The sequence below is a fragment of the Equus asinus genome, chromosome 3 (genome assembly GCF_041296235.1).
Source record: "Equus asinus isolate D_3611 breed Donkey chromosome 3, EquAss-T2T_v2, whole genome shotgun sequence".
Classification (NCBI taxonomy): domain Eukaryota; kingdom Metazoa; phylum Chordata; class Mammalia; order Perissodactyla; family Equidae; genus Equus; species Equus asinus.
This window is the reverse complement of record NC_091792.1, coordinates 130,570,450-130,585,473: the sequence shown is the minus strand read 5'-3', so window position 1 is coordinate 130,585,473 and position 15,024 is coordinate 130,570,450. Positions and strand designations below refer to the sequence as shown.

The following is a 15,024-nucleotide window of genomic DNA, read 5'->3' as shown; positions in this document are numbered from 1 at the left end:
TGTTGATAATACTATACACTATACCTTTGAGCAATTAGATATATATATAATTTTGATTTCTTCTGAATCTCACCTAATGTTATATAATAAATATCTTTCCATGTATCTATTTGATCTTTGTCGTTGAAAATTTTTTTAATAATATATATATGTTTTCCTGTGAGGAAGATTGTTGCTGAGCTAACATCCATGCCAATCTTCCTCTATTTTGTATGTGGGATGCTACCACAGCATGGCTTAATGAGCAGCGTATAGGTCCATGCCCAGGATCCGAACCGGCAAAGCCCAGGCCACCAGAGCAGAGCACACAAACTTAACCACTACCTGACCAGGCTAGCCTCTGTCCTTGAAATTTTTAATGTCTGCTTAATAGTCCATTGAGTTACAACCCCCTATAATTCTCATTTTTTACTATTTCTCATTTTTTATCATTATAAATAATAATACAGAGAAGCATCTGCTTTTTTTTCCCTTTTATGAATTATTTATAAGGATTAAACTACTAGTGGGATAGCTAGGTTGAGAGCTTCAACATTTTTTTAGTTCTTGTTATGTGTTATCAGATCATTTTATAATGTCAGTATACAACTGAGTAGAAAAGTTTGCTCCAAGCCATTCCCACATTGGGGTTTTATTAAAATATATTCCCGAAAATGATAATCAGTCATTTAAAATAGATTCATTGTGACATCTTTAACAAATTATGATGAATTGAAGCAATTGAATTTAGTTAATTATTCATGTATGGTTTTCCTCTTAAGAATTTCTGCAAAAAGAAATATCAATCCAAGATATATTTTAGATCAGTACCTAACTTAAGTTACTGCAGACTATATGGAAAATATAATTCTCATTTTAATATGGAAGATAATTATTAATAGTCCTTATCTCTAGCTCTAATTTAAACAGCCTTAGCTATTTTACTAAAATTCTGTATGCTGAGACAGCCATAGCACATTAGGAAGTGTAAGAAAGACAGTAAGGGACAGTATGTCTAGCATTTGCATTTATATTATAACTATGTAAACAATGCCTGCATTAAGACTTGTAACCTTGCACACCAGAAAGTAAGTTTACTTTCTCTTCAGATTGTTTAGCGTGATAGCCTACTAAAGGTTATTATGTCACATCTTAAGGGCATTTCTCTCTCCCATTTAAAATTATAAGGGACCTGATTCTAGTATGTGGCCAGGACTGAGTCATCTTCAGTCTAAGCTCCTGGAGTCCCAGTGCATGGGTCAACACTTTTGCTTTGGCTCTTTTTCCTATGAGACCTAAAGAACTTTGCATGCAAATCATATTAGAAGAGATTAAAGTTTTCGAAATGGACTTGAATCCTGGGTGATCTTATAGATAACATTAAACCCTTTTAAAGACCAGTTTGGTTCTAGGATAGGCCTAAGGACGTGTTCTCTTCCCAGGAAGAGTCTGAGAAGACTTCTTTGGTCCAAAATGGTTTTGGGAAATCTAGCCAACCTGGAGGCCATTTCTGGGTAAGAGAAATAACTTCATGGCTCACCCAGGTATTTGGCTCCACTGTTGGTCAAATTCTTCTGCAACCACACATCTAAACTAACTTCTGATGTTAGAGTATCATACATCTCGGTGTCTAATTCACTTTTTCTATCTTCCTTTGAAAGACTTGTCAACACTATTCCCTAACTTGGGCAAGCAATACCTACAAGTCCCAGGTCCAGTTTAAAAATGTAATAAATGATATCACACTTTAATTTTACTTATATAGAAATAAAAAGTTTAACAACATAATTGTAGTTTAAAGGTTATTTTCTACTGTTTTTTTTCCCTAGCAAGCAGTAACACATTGTAAGAAAGGCCTAAAGTATAAACTGTTTTGGCATCTAATTAAAAAAACTTTTAGTTTCTTTGAAATAAATTGTGATGGCCAAAAGGAACAATATTGTTTATAAGCTATTTTTTTCCCTCTAGGAGCATTTCATGGAAGTCATTCGAAATCAAGAATTTGTATTATTACCAGCCAGTGAAATTGCAAAGCTCTTGGCCAGTGATGACATGAACATTCCTAATGAAGAGACAATATTGAATGCCCTTCTTACCTGGGTCCGTCATGATTTGGAACAAAGACGGAAAGATCTCAGTAAACTTTTGGCTTATATTAGGCTACCTCTTCTTGCACCACAGGTAAACTATTTTTGATTATTTAAAACCTATATCATAGTTGCAACATTTGAGTATTCACTTTATGCTAATTATATTAATATGTACTTGCCTATAGCTTTTTTTCCTTTGAGTATTCTATCCAATTAGGTAATTTTACATATATTCCTATGAAATGTGTAGGTGAAAAGATAGCGAACTAAAAAAATTCTGCTTATGTTTTCATCCCAGGAGGTCTGGCTACCTAAATTGCACAATTAAGTAGCATTGTTGATTTGGTGTGAGTAGTTTTATTTGACTCAGATACAAACCTGTCCTAGCAATTAGAAGAGAATTAGTAAAACTACTAATAAAAAGATTATTGGACTCTAGGAACCAGAAAATTTAGATTAATTCATTTGTCACATGTTTACTAAGTATCCACTAAATGCTGGATTTGGGTGATATATAAATTAATAAGACATGATAATAGTTTCAGCTCTGACATTTTAAAACTCTGTGGCTTGGCATGTTCACACACCTCAGTTTCTTCATCTGTCAAGTGGAGATAACATCCTCTCTGACTATCTCACAGTATTATTATGAAGATCAGAAAACAATTCTGTGAAATAAAATATGCTATAAATAATAATGGCATGATTCTTATCATTATTTTAGAATTGAGAGATATCTACTTGCTGTACTCAGGGCAATCACTCATAACATATTTACATGTATAGTTTCCTCTTTTTACAATTTTGACTGGAATATACAAAAATTTCTTCTGCCTACTTTGCTGCTTATCTTGAGGCCTTGAATGGAGAAAGAGGCCTTGAAAGCAGGGAAAGAATGAACTGTTACTGCTCAAGGTCAGACTTTTTTGTTGTTGTTTAAAGTGCCATAAATTTTATTTTATTTGTATTTATCTTGAGGATTATGTATTCTTTCCAGGTATTGTGAGTGAAAGTTACTGTTTGCTCTCTACCTTCCAGAGACAAAAATCAGTGCCGATGCTTTATAAGAAAGACCTCCCTCTTCAGAGGTAGAATGTTGTAGGAGTTCATGGGAGTGAAACTGCGTGAACTGAGAACAATTCAGGAAAAATAACATTATACAGTATTTCTCCTGAAATCAGATTTTAAAAGAGAGTTATATTTTTACTGATATCTAGCAGAATTTTTTTCTTATCCTTTTCTAGGTGAAAGAAAATAAAATCTGAAAAATTCCAGTGGACTTTGAAAATAATCTGTGCAATTAAGTAACCTGACAGTTTACTTCAGTCCTGCAGTTTCGAATATTTATGATACTATATTTGCATGACTCTCAGAGACCTTTAGATTTTCTGTTATCTGGGATACTGCTGATAATCATAGCCATAAGGTCCTAGAATCAAAAGGCATTTTGGAGATCATTTAGTCTAACACCTGTTGTACGAATGAAGCAGACTTCAAAAGTAAAACCATACGTTCAAAATCACAAAGTGATTGCATGAATTCCTGTCCTTCTGCGTCATAGTTTTATTCGGCTTTGCTTCTTAGCAAGCATCATAGAGCTAATAAAAGACAGAGGTAGGACTTGAACCCAAGTAAAGTCCTATGCCTTTTCCACTGAACCATCCTGCCTCTTATTATGTATAAAATCGCTAGGTGAGGGGAAGAATATCAAGTGGAGGAAGAGAGAGATTACAAAATAAATCAGTGATTACAATAAAATGAGATGAAGGCTGTGATAGATATCTGAACATGGCATTATGAAAATAGTTAGAGTAGCCCACCCAAACTGATGATGGGGAAGTGAGGAGAACTTTCTGAAGTGTCACTCGATCTGCATCATGGGTTAGCTACCCCAAGCAGGGAGACGATATCCTAGGAGAGATAGGAGATTGAGGAGAACTTTCTGAAGTGTCACTCGATCTGCATCATGGGTTAGCTACCCCAAGCAGGGAGACGATATCCTAGGAGAGATAGGAGATTGTACCTAGTTATAGAATCGTGAGCAAATATATCATGTTCTGGAATCTGAAGATAGCTTGCATGACTAGAGTGCAGACATAAAAGGGCAGTGTTGAGAGATGAGGTCTGAGAGGAAAACAGATGGATCATGAAGAATTCTACTCATGCCAAGGAGTTTGCATTTTATTCTAAACACAGTGAGGAAACACTAAAGGATTTTAAAGAGGGGATGACAATTATTATTTTATTTTAGAAAGATTATACAACTGCCTTGTAGAGAATGGATTGGAGGCGTCAAAGTAGAAACCCATTAGGAAGGCTATTGGATTCAGGCAACTGAATTAGGCAATCTCCGGCAGTGGAGGTAGAGAAATTACCAGGCTCAGGGACTATTTGGGAGGTAGAATTGGTACAGCTTAATGACCATTTGAATGGTGAGGGTAAAAAAAGAGGGGTCCAGGATGATCCTAACTTGTGCACCTAGGTTAATGAAGGTTCTGTCAGTTAAGACAGAGAATACAGATGAAGAGCTGATTTTGAGGTTGGGGAATGAAGTGGAAGAATCATGTTCCCAGAGCTTCTTGACACCTTTAATCCTCTTAGAGACTAGGAAGTTTCAAAAACTACTTATTTAGATTGTTGAAGCCAAAAGGAAGAGAATGACATTGGCTAAAGAGAACACAAGAGCCCTAGGAGTAGAACCCCAGAAATACTAATATTTAGTGGTAGTTCCCAAACCTACCTAAATAATTGGAGTGGTGTTAAAAAGAGACTTCAAGTTTAAGATGGAGGAATTTTAACATCGTCAGATGCTACAGAGAAGACAAATAAGATAAGGACAGAAAATCCACTCGATTAGTCCAGTGTTTCTCAAAGTGTGATCCCCAATTGTAGGATTAGCACCACTTCAGTTGTTCAAAATGAATCTTATTAGACCCCACTCTACACCTACTGAGTCTGAAACTCTGGGGGTGGAGCCTAGCAAGTTATATTTTATTAAGCCCTCAGGCAGATCTGATGCACACCAAGTTTGAGAACCACTGCCTTAGCCCGATGAGTAGCGGTGATGGAAGCCACATTGCCCTGTATAATTTAAACTATTTGCTTCGTCACTCTGAGCAATTTTTTCTCTTTTTTCTTTTCTACAATGATAATACTCTGTTGCACTGTTGCAACATTTAGAGATACTACAGGGGTTTTTTTCCTTGCTAAAAAGTGAAGGACAAGTTTGCAGAATTAGAGTTACCCAGTGACAAAGTTTTGAGGTAGACTCCAAAATCATCAAGAAAATATTGGATTGTATTCTGAATGTTTTATTTTAAAAAATAGGATAAGGGGGCTTCAGGGTGGGTGAAATGGGTGAAGGGGTTCAAAAGATACAACCAGTTATAAAATAAATAAGTCCTGGGGATGTAATGCACAGCATGGTGGCTATAGTTGATAGCACTGTATTGTATATTTGAAGGTTGAGAGGAGAGTAGATCTTAAAAGTTCTCATTGCAAGAAAAAAATTGTAGCTATGTGGTGTTGGATGTTAAGTAGACTTATTGTGGTGATCATTTCACAATATATACATATATCGAATCATTATGTTGTACACCTGAAGCTAGTATATGTCAATTTTATCTCAATTAAAAAAAATTTTAAGATAGGAAAATATAATTATTTATTTTTTTTTTTTTAAAGATTTTATTTTTTCCTTTTTCTCCCCAAAGCCCCCCGGTACATAGTTGTGTATTCTTCGTTGTGGGTTCTTCTAGTTGTGGCATGTGGGACGCTGCCGCAGCGTGGTCTGATGAGCAGTGCCATGTCCGCGCCCAGGATTCGAACCAACGAAACACTGGGCCGCCTGCAGCGGAGCGCGCGAACTTAACCACTCGGCCACGGGGCCAGCCCCTGAAAATATAATTATTTAATTGTCAAATTATAAATGAGTAATATTAAAAATTGCGAATGGGTCCAATTACCTAGAGAATTTACTTTTGTGAACTAGTTCCTTTCTCAGTGAGGTTTTACCCTACTCTGTTAATATGAAACATTCTAGTTAGCCTAACTAGAAGAGGTTCAACTTCCATATGGTAATTTTATTGTAGTGTCTCCCACAGTAGATCCTTAAAATGTAGGAAATAATATATATAATTGTAATACTCTACCAAATGATCATTTTAGTGTAGCTTTTTTTTTTTAAACTCTGAATAATCCAGAAGGCAAGTATTTGTGGTCATTTTATTTTACCTTTGAAAGCATTCCAAATTTTTCCATTTGATCAAATATTAAACAATGTGGATAGAAATAGCAGGACATATATACATTATTTAAAAGATTTTGACACCTAAATTTTTAATGTCACTAACGGTTAGCCTGTGTTACAAGTATCTTGGTCTTCACTATTCTGTTCTCAATCCTCGTTATTGTTTTCTACTAAAGGTAATAAATATTAAAAGAGTCAGGATTTACCTTTAGCATTCTTTTAACTTACAAGTTTTTGATACTAAAACATTTTTTAAAGCCTATAGAATTCATAAATCATTCACATTGTGCTTTTTCCTTTAAGTCGTATTTGGGGGTACAGCTTTAGAGAAATAGTCATATGGTGAACAAGTATGTGAGTGAAGATAAAAATTTACAAATTGAAAATGTTTCTTCTATTTTCTAAATGCTTTCATTTTAATAATTTTCCCTTTTTTATGGCAGAGAAGACACATAGTATTCACTTAAAATGCAGAGTATACAAGAGTCTGTATTTTGTACTTCTTTCAGTGCCTTTTGAATGATTTTCCAAATTATATCTGGTACTTTCCATTTGATTAATCTGATACTTGAATTAATGGCTTCATGTTTTCTTTTATTACTTTCATCTCTCTACTTAAATATAATTAATCCCATTTATTCATAAATTATAGAGACTGTCAACATGATAAGAAATATATTTTACTTCAAATTGCAGTAACTATTGTCTCCCAAGACTTTACTTTCTACAATTTTTTTCACATTTATTTTTATTTGGAAAAAACTAAAGTAATTATATATAACAGTAGTAATATAAACATTAAGATTAATCTAAATGAGCCAACTCAATGCATATTCATTAATGGTTTCTATAGCAAGTATAACTAACTATATTTTGTGCACATAGAAAAAATATGGAATAATTAATACCAGAATTTACACTCTGGCATAGATCCTGAGACTTATGTCTTAATTTAGCTTTCTTGCCTTTGGCATGCTGTTCTTGGTTTCCAAATGTCACAAACTTTTTCAGTGACTTTTGTTAGAGACTCTTCTTTTTCTTCCATTATCAAAACATGAATATTTTCTCAACATTATTAGTCATCAAGGAAATGCAGAGTAAAACCACACTTATTGCCCACTCAAGTACCTAAAATAAAAGGAGATAGTAACAATTGTTGGTGAGAATGTGGAGAAACAGGAACACTCATATATTGGTCGTGGGAATGTAAAATGGTACAGCCACTTTGTAAAAAGTTTGGCAGTTTCTTAAAAACTTAATGTAAATTTACTGTATGACCAACAATTCTACTGTTAGGTATCTACCCAAGAGAAATGAAAACATATATCCACATAAATATTTGCACACAAATGTTCTTAGCAGCTTTATTCATAATAGGCAAAAACTGGAAACAATCTAAGTGTCCATCAACTGGTAAATGGATAGGCAAAATGTGGTAGATCCATACAGTGGAATATTATTCAACAATAAAAAGAAATGAAGTACTGAAACATGCTACACATGGATGAACCTCAAAAACATGCTAAATGAAAAAACAAGACACAAGAGACCACATACTGTGTGATTCCATTTATATGAAATATTTAATAACAGGCAAATCTACAGAAACAGATTAGCACTTGGGACAGGAAATGGGAACAGAGATGAACAGTAAACACGTATGTGGGATCTAAGTGGGGTGATGAAAATGTTCCCAAACTGTTTTATGGTAAACACTTTGGGAACTGTTTGCACAACTTGGTAAATTTACTAAATGGTTGCACAACTTGGTAAATTTACTAAAAAAACATTGAATTGTGTACTTGAAATAGTGAGTTATATGATATATAAAGTATACCTTATATTATCAAATACAATTCTGCAGTGTATCAAAAGGATAATACACTATCACCAGGAAGGTCTTTTTCGAGGAATATGAGAATGGTTGAGTATCAGGAAATCTATCAAGGTAATTATAATATCAGTAACTTAAAGGAGAAAAGACCATATGACCATATTCAATAGATGTATAAAGGGTATTTGGGAAAAAATTAGAACCATTCTTAATTTTAAAACTCTAAAATAAAATAGGGAGAGAAGGACACAACCTAAATGTAGTAAAGATGGATTACTAAATGCTCCAGCAACTATTATCCTAAATAGTGAAGCACTAAAACTGTCGAGTCAGACCAGAAACACAGACGCTCTGTATCACTCTAATTATTTCACTTAGCTTTGAAAGTTTTGGCAATTGCAATAATAAAATGAAAATGAAATAATTGGCATACATATTAGAAAAAAGATGTCAACTATCCATATTTGGGGATGATTATGATTGTATCCCTAACAGCTAGAGTTTTATAAGGGAATGTGGTAAAGTGGTAGGTTATAATTCAAGTATAAGCAAATTTTTCTCTCCTCCAGCAAAACATATGCAAAATGGAAATTTAAAAATCCGTTGCCAATAGCAATAAAAATAATAAAATCTGTAGGAATATATTTAATAAAAGAAAGACATAAGACCTATATGAAGAAAGCTGTACAACAAATGGAAAGGCTTCTTGGACAGAAAGACTTAATATCATAAAAATGTAAATTCTCCCCAAATAAATAAATAAATTTAATGTAGTTCCTATTAGAGTAACAAGGGGATCAAGGTGGTGAAGGGGAATTAGGTAAATTTATCTTAAGTTTATATGAAAAGTAAATATTCAAAATTAGCCAAGAAAACTATGAAAATGAATAGTGAGGGTAGATTTGTATCAGATAATCAGAATATGCTATAAAGACACTGTAGTAAAATGTGGTATTAGAATAGGAGTAGACAGATCAACAGAACAGAATAAAGAATCAAAAAACAGATCCATATGTCCTGAGATCTACTTGTGAAAATGTAATATATGACCAAGGTTCATTTCAGTTGGAAATGAAGGGGATTATTTAATAAATGATTTGGGTACAGAACTGGCTATCCATCTGGAAGAAAATGAAAGTATTCTTCAACTTATACTCTGTTTAAAAATTAATTTCACATGGATCCTTAACCTAAATGAAAGAAATTACAGCAATAAAGGAGTAGGGAGGGGGATGGAGAAGCAAGCACAAAAGGAAGAGAAATGTATTTTTTAAACAGTAGGGTGTAACTATATTTATGCATTTATATAAAATTACATAAGTAAAATAGGATTTAGTGAAGCACAAGGGATTTTAAATCTTTTAGAATAATCACCATTTAGAGTTCTTTGCCCCTTAAGAAATTGGTCGGTTTTGTTTTTGCTGTTGTTTGAGCAGTTTGGAGAGGTCAGGTAAATGCAGTATAATTAGTCAACTCCTCATAATTATTCTTCTTCAGTTAAAATTATTTCTAATTTAAAAAGTAAAAGGATTTATTTTAGAAAATCTGGAAAATATAAAAAAAAGATTATTAAAAAAGCATATTTTGAGCCAGCCCTGATGGCCTGGTGGTTAAAGTTCAGCGCACTCCACTTCAGCAGCCCAGGCTTGGTTCCCGGGTGCAAAACCACACCACTCATCTGTCAGTAGCCATGCTGTGGCAGTGGCTCACATAGAAGAACCAGAAGGACTTACAACTAGGATACAACTATGTACTGGGGCTTTGGGGAGGGGGAAAAAAAAAGAGAGAAGTATTGGCAACAGATTTTAACTGGGCGAATCTTTCCCAGGAAAAACACAAGCACCTTTCCCCACTACCTAGAGATAAGCACTATTAAGATTTTAGAGCATACCACTTATCCTCAGTTTTTGTTTTTCAATGAAATTTAAAATATAAATCTTATATTTTAGTTAAAAATAGGTGTCCAGACTTGGATTTTCTTTTACATGATATCATTTCCATTTGTGAACTTACTACTTTTCTTAGTCATTCAGTGTACATACTCACTATTCTTTTCTAGTTCCTGGCTGACATGGAAAATAATGCACTTTTTCGGGATGATATAGAATGTCAGAAACTTATTATGGAAGCAATGAAGTATCATTTATTACCAGAGAGACGACCCATGTTACAAAGTCCTAGGACAAAACCAAGGAAGTCAACTGTTGGTACATTATTTGCAGTTGGAGGAATGGATTCAACAAAAGGTATTAAATAATCTTTTATTTTGGGGGAACAGAAAAAAAAGAAATTTTAATTAGTAATATACATGATCAAAGAGCTCTTTGGAGAAATGTTTGGTTCCAGAACTGGGTAGGAAAAGCACAAGATAAGCCTAGAACATCTTCTAGTGCCAGAAAGTAGGGAAATGCTCAAAGAATGACAGAGACAGGTCAAGGGAGACAGGAGGCAGTTTGTAAGGGCTACCACTGTCCAAATCTGGGATAATGTCAGCATCAAAATTAATAATAGTAAAAGATTATAACCTATTAAATCAATAACTATTCATGAGTCCAAACTGATACAAATATAAAGGGAGAAGGGAAAGCTCTTCCTTACAGTAGAATGCCAACTGATAAATACATAAGCAAAGATGGGATTAGAGAAATTACCATTTGGCAACCATCATAATAATAACTAATTCAGTCAGGAGTCATCAATAGATGCTGCAATTAGAGGATGAAAGTTTGAGAACAGGATATTTAGCCTCAAAGTAGCTCCCAACAACTTGCTTCTTAGTTACAAAGGGTGAAATAGTATCCTTTAGGTGGAGAAATTTGGCCCACAGCACCTTAATCAAATAATCAAAGATAACCTTGCCAATAATGAAACCAACCAGCAGCATGTGCCTCTTATATGATGCACCGAGAGGAACTCAGCTGCACGTCTGTGGTATTCTTGCTAAAAGTGTATATTCTGAATTTATTCATGAGGAAAAGACAAACAAATCCAAGCTGAGAGACATTCTACTAAATGACTTGTCTGTAGTATTCTAAAATGTCAATGTCAAGAAACACAAACAAGAGTTAGGAATTGTTTCAGATTACAGGAGACTAAAGAGACATGACAGCTGTTATAATGTACCATCTGGATTTTCTTTTGCTGTAAAGGACATAATTGAGACAAATGACAAAATCCAAGTAAAGTCTGTAGATTAGATAACAGCATTGTATAAATGTAATTTCCAGATTTTGATGATTGTATTATAGTTTTGTAAGAGAATTCCTTGTTTTGAGAAAGATACACTGAAGTATTTAGGGATACAGGGACATCACTTCTGCAGCTTACTCTTAAACAGTTCGGAAGAAAATTCATACATACATACATACATACATAGAAAGCAAATGTAGTAAAACATACACATTTGGGAAATCTGGGTCAAGGGTACTGGGGAATTCTGGTTGTTTTTTTTTTTAAGATTGGCCCTGAGCTAACATCTGTTGCCAATCTTCCTCTTTTTTTTTCCCCCCTGCCCAAAGTCCCCCAGTACATAGTTGTATATTCTAGTTGTAGGTCTTTCTAGTTCTGGTATGTGGAACACCGCCTCAGCCTGGCTTGATGAGCAGTGCTAGGTCCATGGCCAGGATCTGAACCGTGGAAACCCTGAGCCGCCTAAGTGGAGCGCACCAACTTAACCACTTGGCCATGGGGATGGGGACCAGGGGGCCCTGGGGAATTCTTTGTACCATTCTTGCAACAGTTGTTAGAATAGTAACAATAATAGCATCAAACACCATATAGTACCTACTAGATGCCAGGTATTGTGCTAGAAGCTTTCTGCGTATTAATTTTAAGTATACATTGATCGCTCCTTCCTCTGAATTCCCAGTACTAATAGTCTGCAATTCCTTGACGATACCTCTCTGACTTGTGGCTACCTCTCTGGTCTCACTCAGCTCATCTACTTCTCCCCTCATGCCTTCTGTTCCAGCCCCATTGACTTCCTCATTCATTTAACATGCCAAACATTATCCCACGTCAGGGATATTGTATTAGTTGTTCCCTGTCACTGGAATGCTCTGCTCCCTGATACCAGAATGCGTAGCAGAAATTGTTCCCTCAGATCTCCTCTCAAATGTCAGTTTATCACAGAGGACTTCTATAACCATTCAGTAGCAACCTCTTGCCCATCACTTTCTAATCTTTTGCTTACCTCTTTCTCTCTCCTTACTCCGCTTCATAGTTCTTCATAGCACCTGATACATTTGTTTATGTCTGTCTACCTCTTTCCCCCAGAATAAGCTCCAGGAAAGCAAGGATTTTGTTTTGTTCGCTAATATATTCCCAGAGCCTAAAACAGTGTCTTGCACATAAACAGCATCATTTGTCAAGTGAATGAAGATTGTCCTCTGCCTCTCTTGAATTGCTTGTATGGCAAAAGCACTTGATGCATTAATCACATCTAAAGGCATCTCTTCTATATGACATCTCTAAGGAATATAAAAATACCAGCTCTAGTTGAAAATCTTGTATTGTTATTTAACTTTTAGTTTCATTGAAACAAAGATATAGATACAGATACAGATATAGATGGATAGTATCCCGTATAACATAGGGCTTAAGTTCTAAATATAGGCTTAATGACTGAGTAGTACAGAAATACATAAAGTAAGATAACTGATTAGAGTTATTGTATAAATATTTGAAAACTTTTGGAGATCTCCACGCTCCATATAATCAATCTGCAAATACTTGTTAAGTATCTACCAAGTGCCTAGAACTGGTGCTTGGCTTTGTAGTCGTTACTAGCACTTCTTCCTCTCTTTCTTTTCCTCTGCTTTGCAAAGCTGTAACTGTTATCTCTGTATTAATTATACTCTCTCACTTTGATTTTCTTTCCATATTTCCAACTTGTATAAAATGTCTATTTGATGTTGAGCTTTCACCTCAAGCTTCATGTGTCTGAATCTTCTCTGCCCTTGTCTCCCAGACTTGAGGACTTGGAATTGGAATTCAGTGTTCTTCAGTGGACAGCTCTGGCTCACATAAGCAGATAAGGAATTTATGAGAAGGCTATTGAGAAATGGGCAGGAGCTATGTCCACTGTCCCAGCTTCTTTATAATTCCTGCTTTTGATTTTAAATCCTAGGTGCAAGTATCCATTTGACTAGCTTTGGGTCACTCCTGGACCCTGGGCCCTAAATTTCCAGAACAAAGAGGATAAATATCTGTCTTTTCAGCTTCCTGGGAGATGGGTTCCTGCATCTCATCGAGGCTCATATACATACAATGGAAAATTGCCCAAGCCTGAGAAAGGAACTCAGACACTAAGTACCCAACGTAAACAATACATGGCTACTGTCTGTTTCTCTCTGTTTCTCTCTCTCTCTATCTCTTTCAGACCTTAAATTCTGACAGTCACCAAGTGACTTCTTTCACAAAGGTCTTATTCTTCCAAATTTCCATTGCTATCTTTCTAATTCCTGTTAGCCTCCTATCAGCTCACATATTTTGACAGGTTAACTTAGTGGGAATAGCATTAATTATGTTTTTAATATGTGCCAGGAATTATGCTAAACACTTGACCTATATTATTTCATTTCATCTTCATAACAACTCTCAGAGCAGATGGTTATTATTTCCCTTTTTTATACATGAGGATGCTGAGACGTAGAGAAGTAGCTTTCCCACAATCACACAACTAATTAATGATAGAATCAGGATTCAAACAGGCATTTTGACTCTGGAGACTATACTCTCTGCTCTGTTAGCTCTTCTTTTAAAGTGCCATTACTCTGCTCGAAAACTCCAGCAATCTTTACTCCTTACCACATAAGAAGTAAATTCCTCTTTCTAGGTTTCAAGACTTTCTGTAATCTGGCCTTTGTGGCTTGACCAACTTTATTTCTGAGTCTTTCTTAATAATACTCTGACTTTCTATCTATTCAAGCTATCTTCCCAGGCCTTAACTTATCTTATTCCCAATGTCTTTAATAATGAAGAGTAATTTGCATTAGTTGGATGGTAATCTGATCATTGGTTCTTGGTCCCTTCATATATGCATTTAGTATACAGCCCAACAAATACACTGGTAATGGTTCTAAACAGTCACTAAGAAAATGTTGGAATTTATTCATGCTTACTTTTTTTTCTTGGTGAGGAAGATTGGCCTTGAGCTAATATCTATTGCCAATCTTTCTCTTTTTGCTTGGGGAAAATTGTCACTGAGCTAATGTCTGTGCCAGTCTTCCTCTATTTTATATGTGGGACACTGCCACAGCATGGCTTGATGAGCGGTGTGTAGGTCCACATCCAGGATCCAAACCCGCAAACTCCAGGCTGCTGAAGCAGAGCACATGAATTTAACCACTGTGCCACCAGGCTAGCCCCTGTGCTTACTTTTTTTAAAGGTTAATCCTTCAGTATAAATTAGGGAAGTTCCAAGCTTTTACACAGAATTTTGCAATTATTAGGATTTTGTTATTTTTGGATTTTTTTTTAAGATATATGTTTCAGACTATGTTTTAACATTTTATGTTTTAAGAATTACGTTTGATATTAACAAAATAATTTTTAGTTACCAATTCATAAGATTATGATACTGCTTAGTGCACTAGATCTAAAAGAAATAATTTAAAATTCAAATGAAAAGAATATTCCTTAGATTCATTAGAGAGGAGAGATGATTAGCATTGCCTTTTTATTTGAGGAAGGAAGAAGTTTTTAAAATCAAATTTAGAGTGATGAATCAAGTATACTATTACATAAAATAATCTGAATATGAGTAAAATCTCATTATAAAAATTATAAAGAAAGATTATTCAAATTCAAAAATATTTTTGAACAGCTACTAAGTACGAGGGAGTCTATTTATGATGCTGTAGAATACAGAG

General features: G+C 34.8%; 1 protein-coding gene and 1 long non-coding RNA gene across 5 annotated transcripts in view; one reads left to right on the top strand and one right to left on the bottom strand.

Annotated features, from left to right (window-relative positions):
- LOC139044876 (uncharacterized) overlaps window positions 1–15,024 on the bottom strand; it is a 63,390-nt gene that overhangs the window by 14,694 nt on the left and 33,672 nt on the right. The window lies entirely within an intron of this gene.
- The window catches only part of KLHL5 (kelch like family member 5), a 75,351-nt gene that overhangs the window by 39,909 nt on the left and 20,418 nt on the right, over window positions 1–15,024 (top strand). For all 4 annotated transcript variants that reach the window (XM_044767698.2, XM_070506027.1, XM_070506028.1 and 1 more), the window contains 2 exons: window positions 1,948–2,160; window positions 10,212–10,398. In XM_044767698.2, the coding sequence (XP_044623633.2) occupies window positions 1,948–2,160; window positions 10,212–10,398 (400 nt within the window). The remainder of the gene's footprint in view (window positions 1–1,947; window positions 2,161–10,211; window positions 10,399–15,024) is intronic.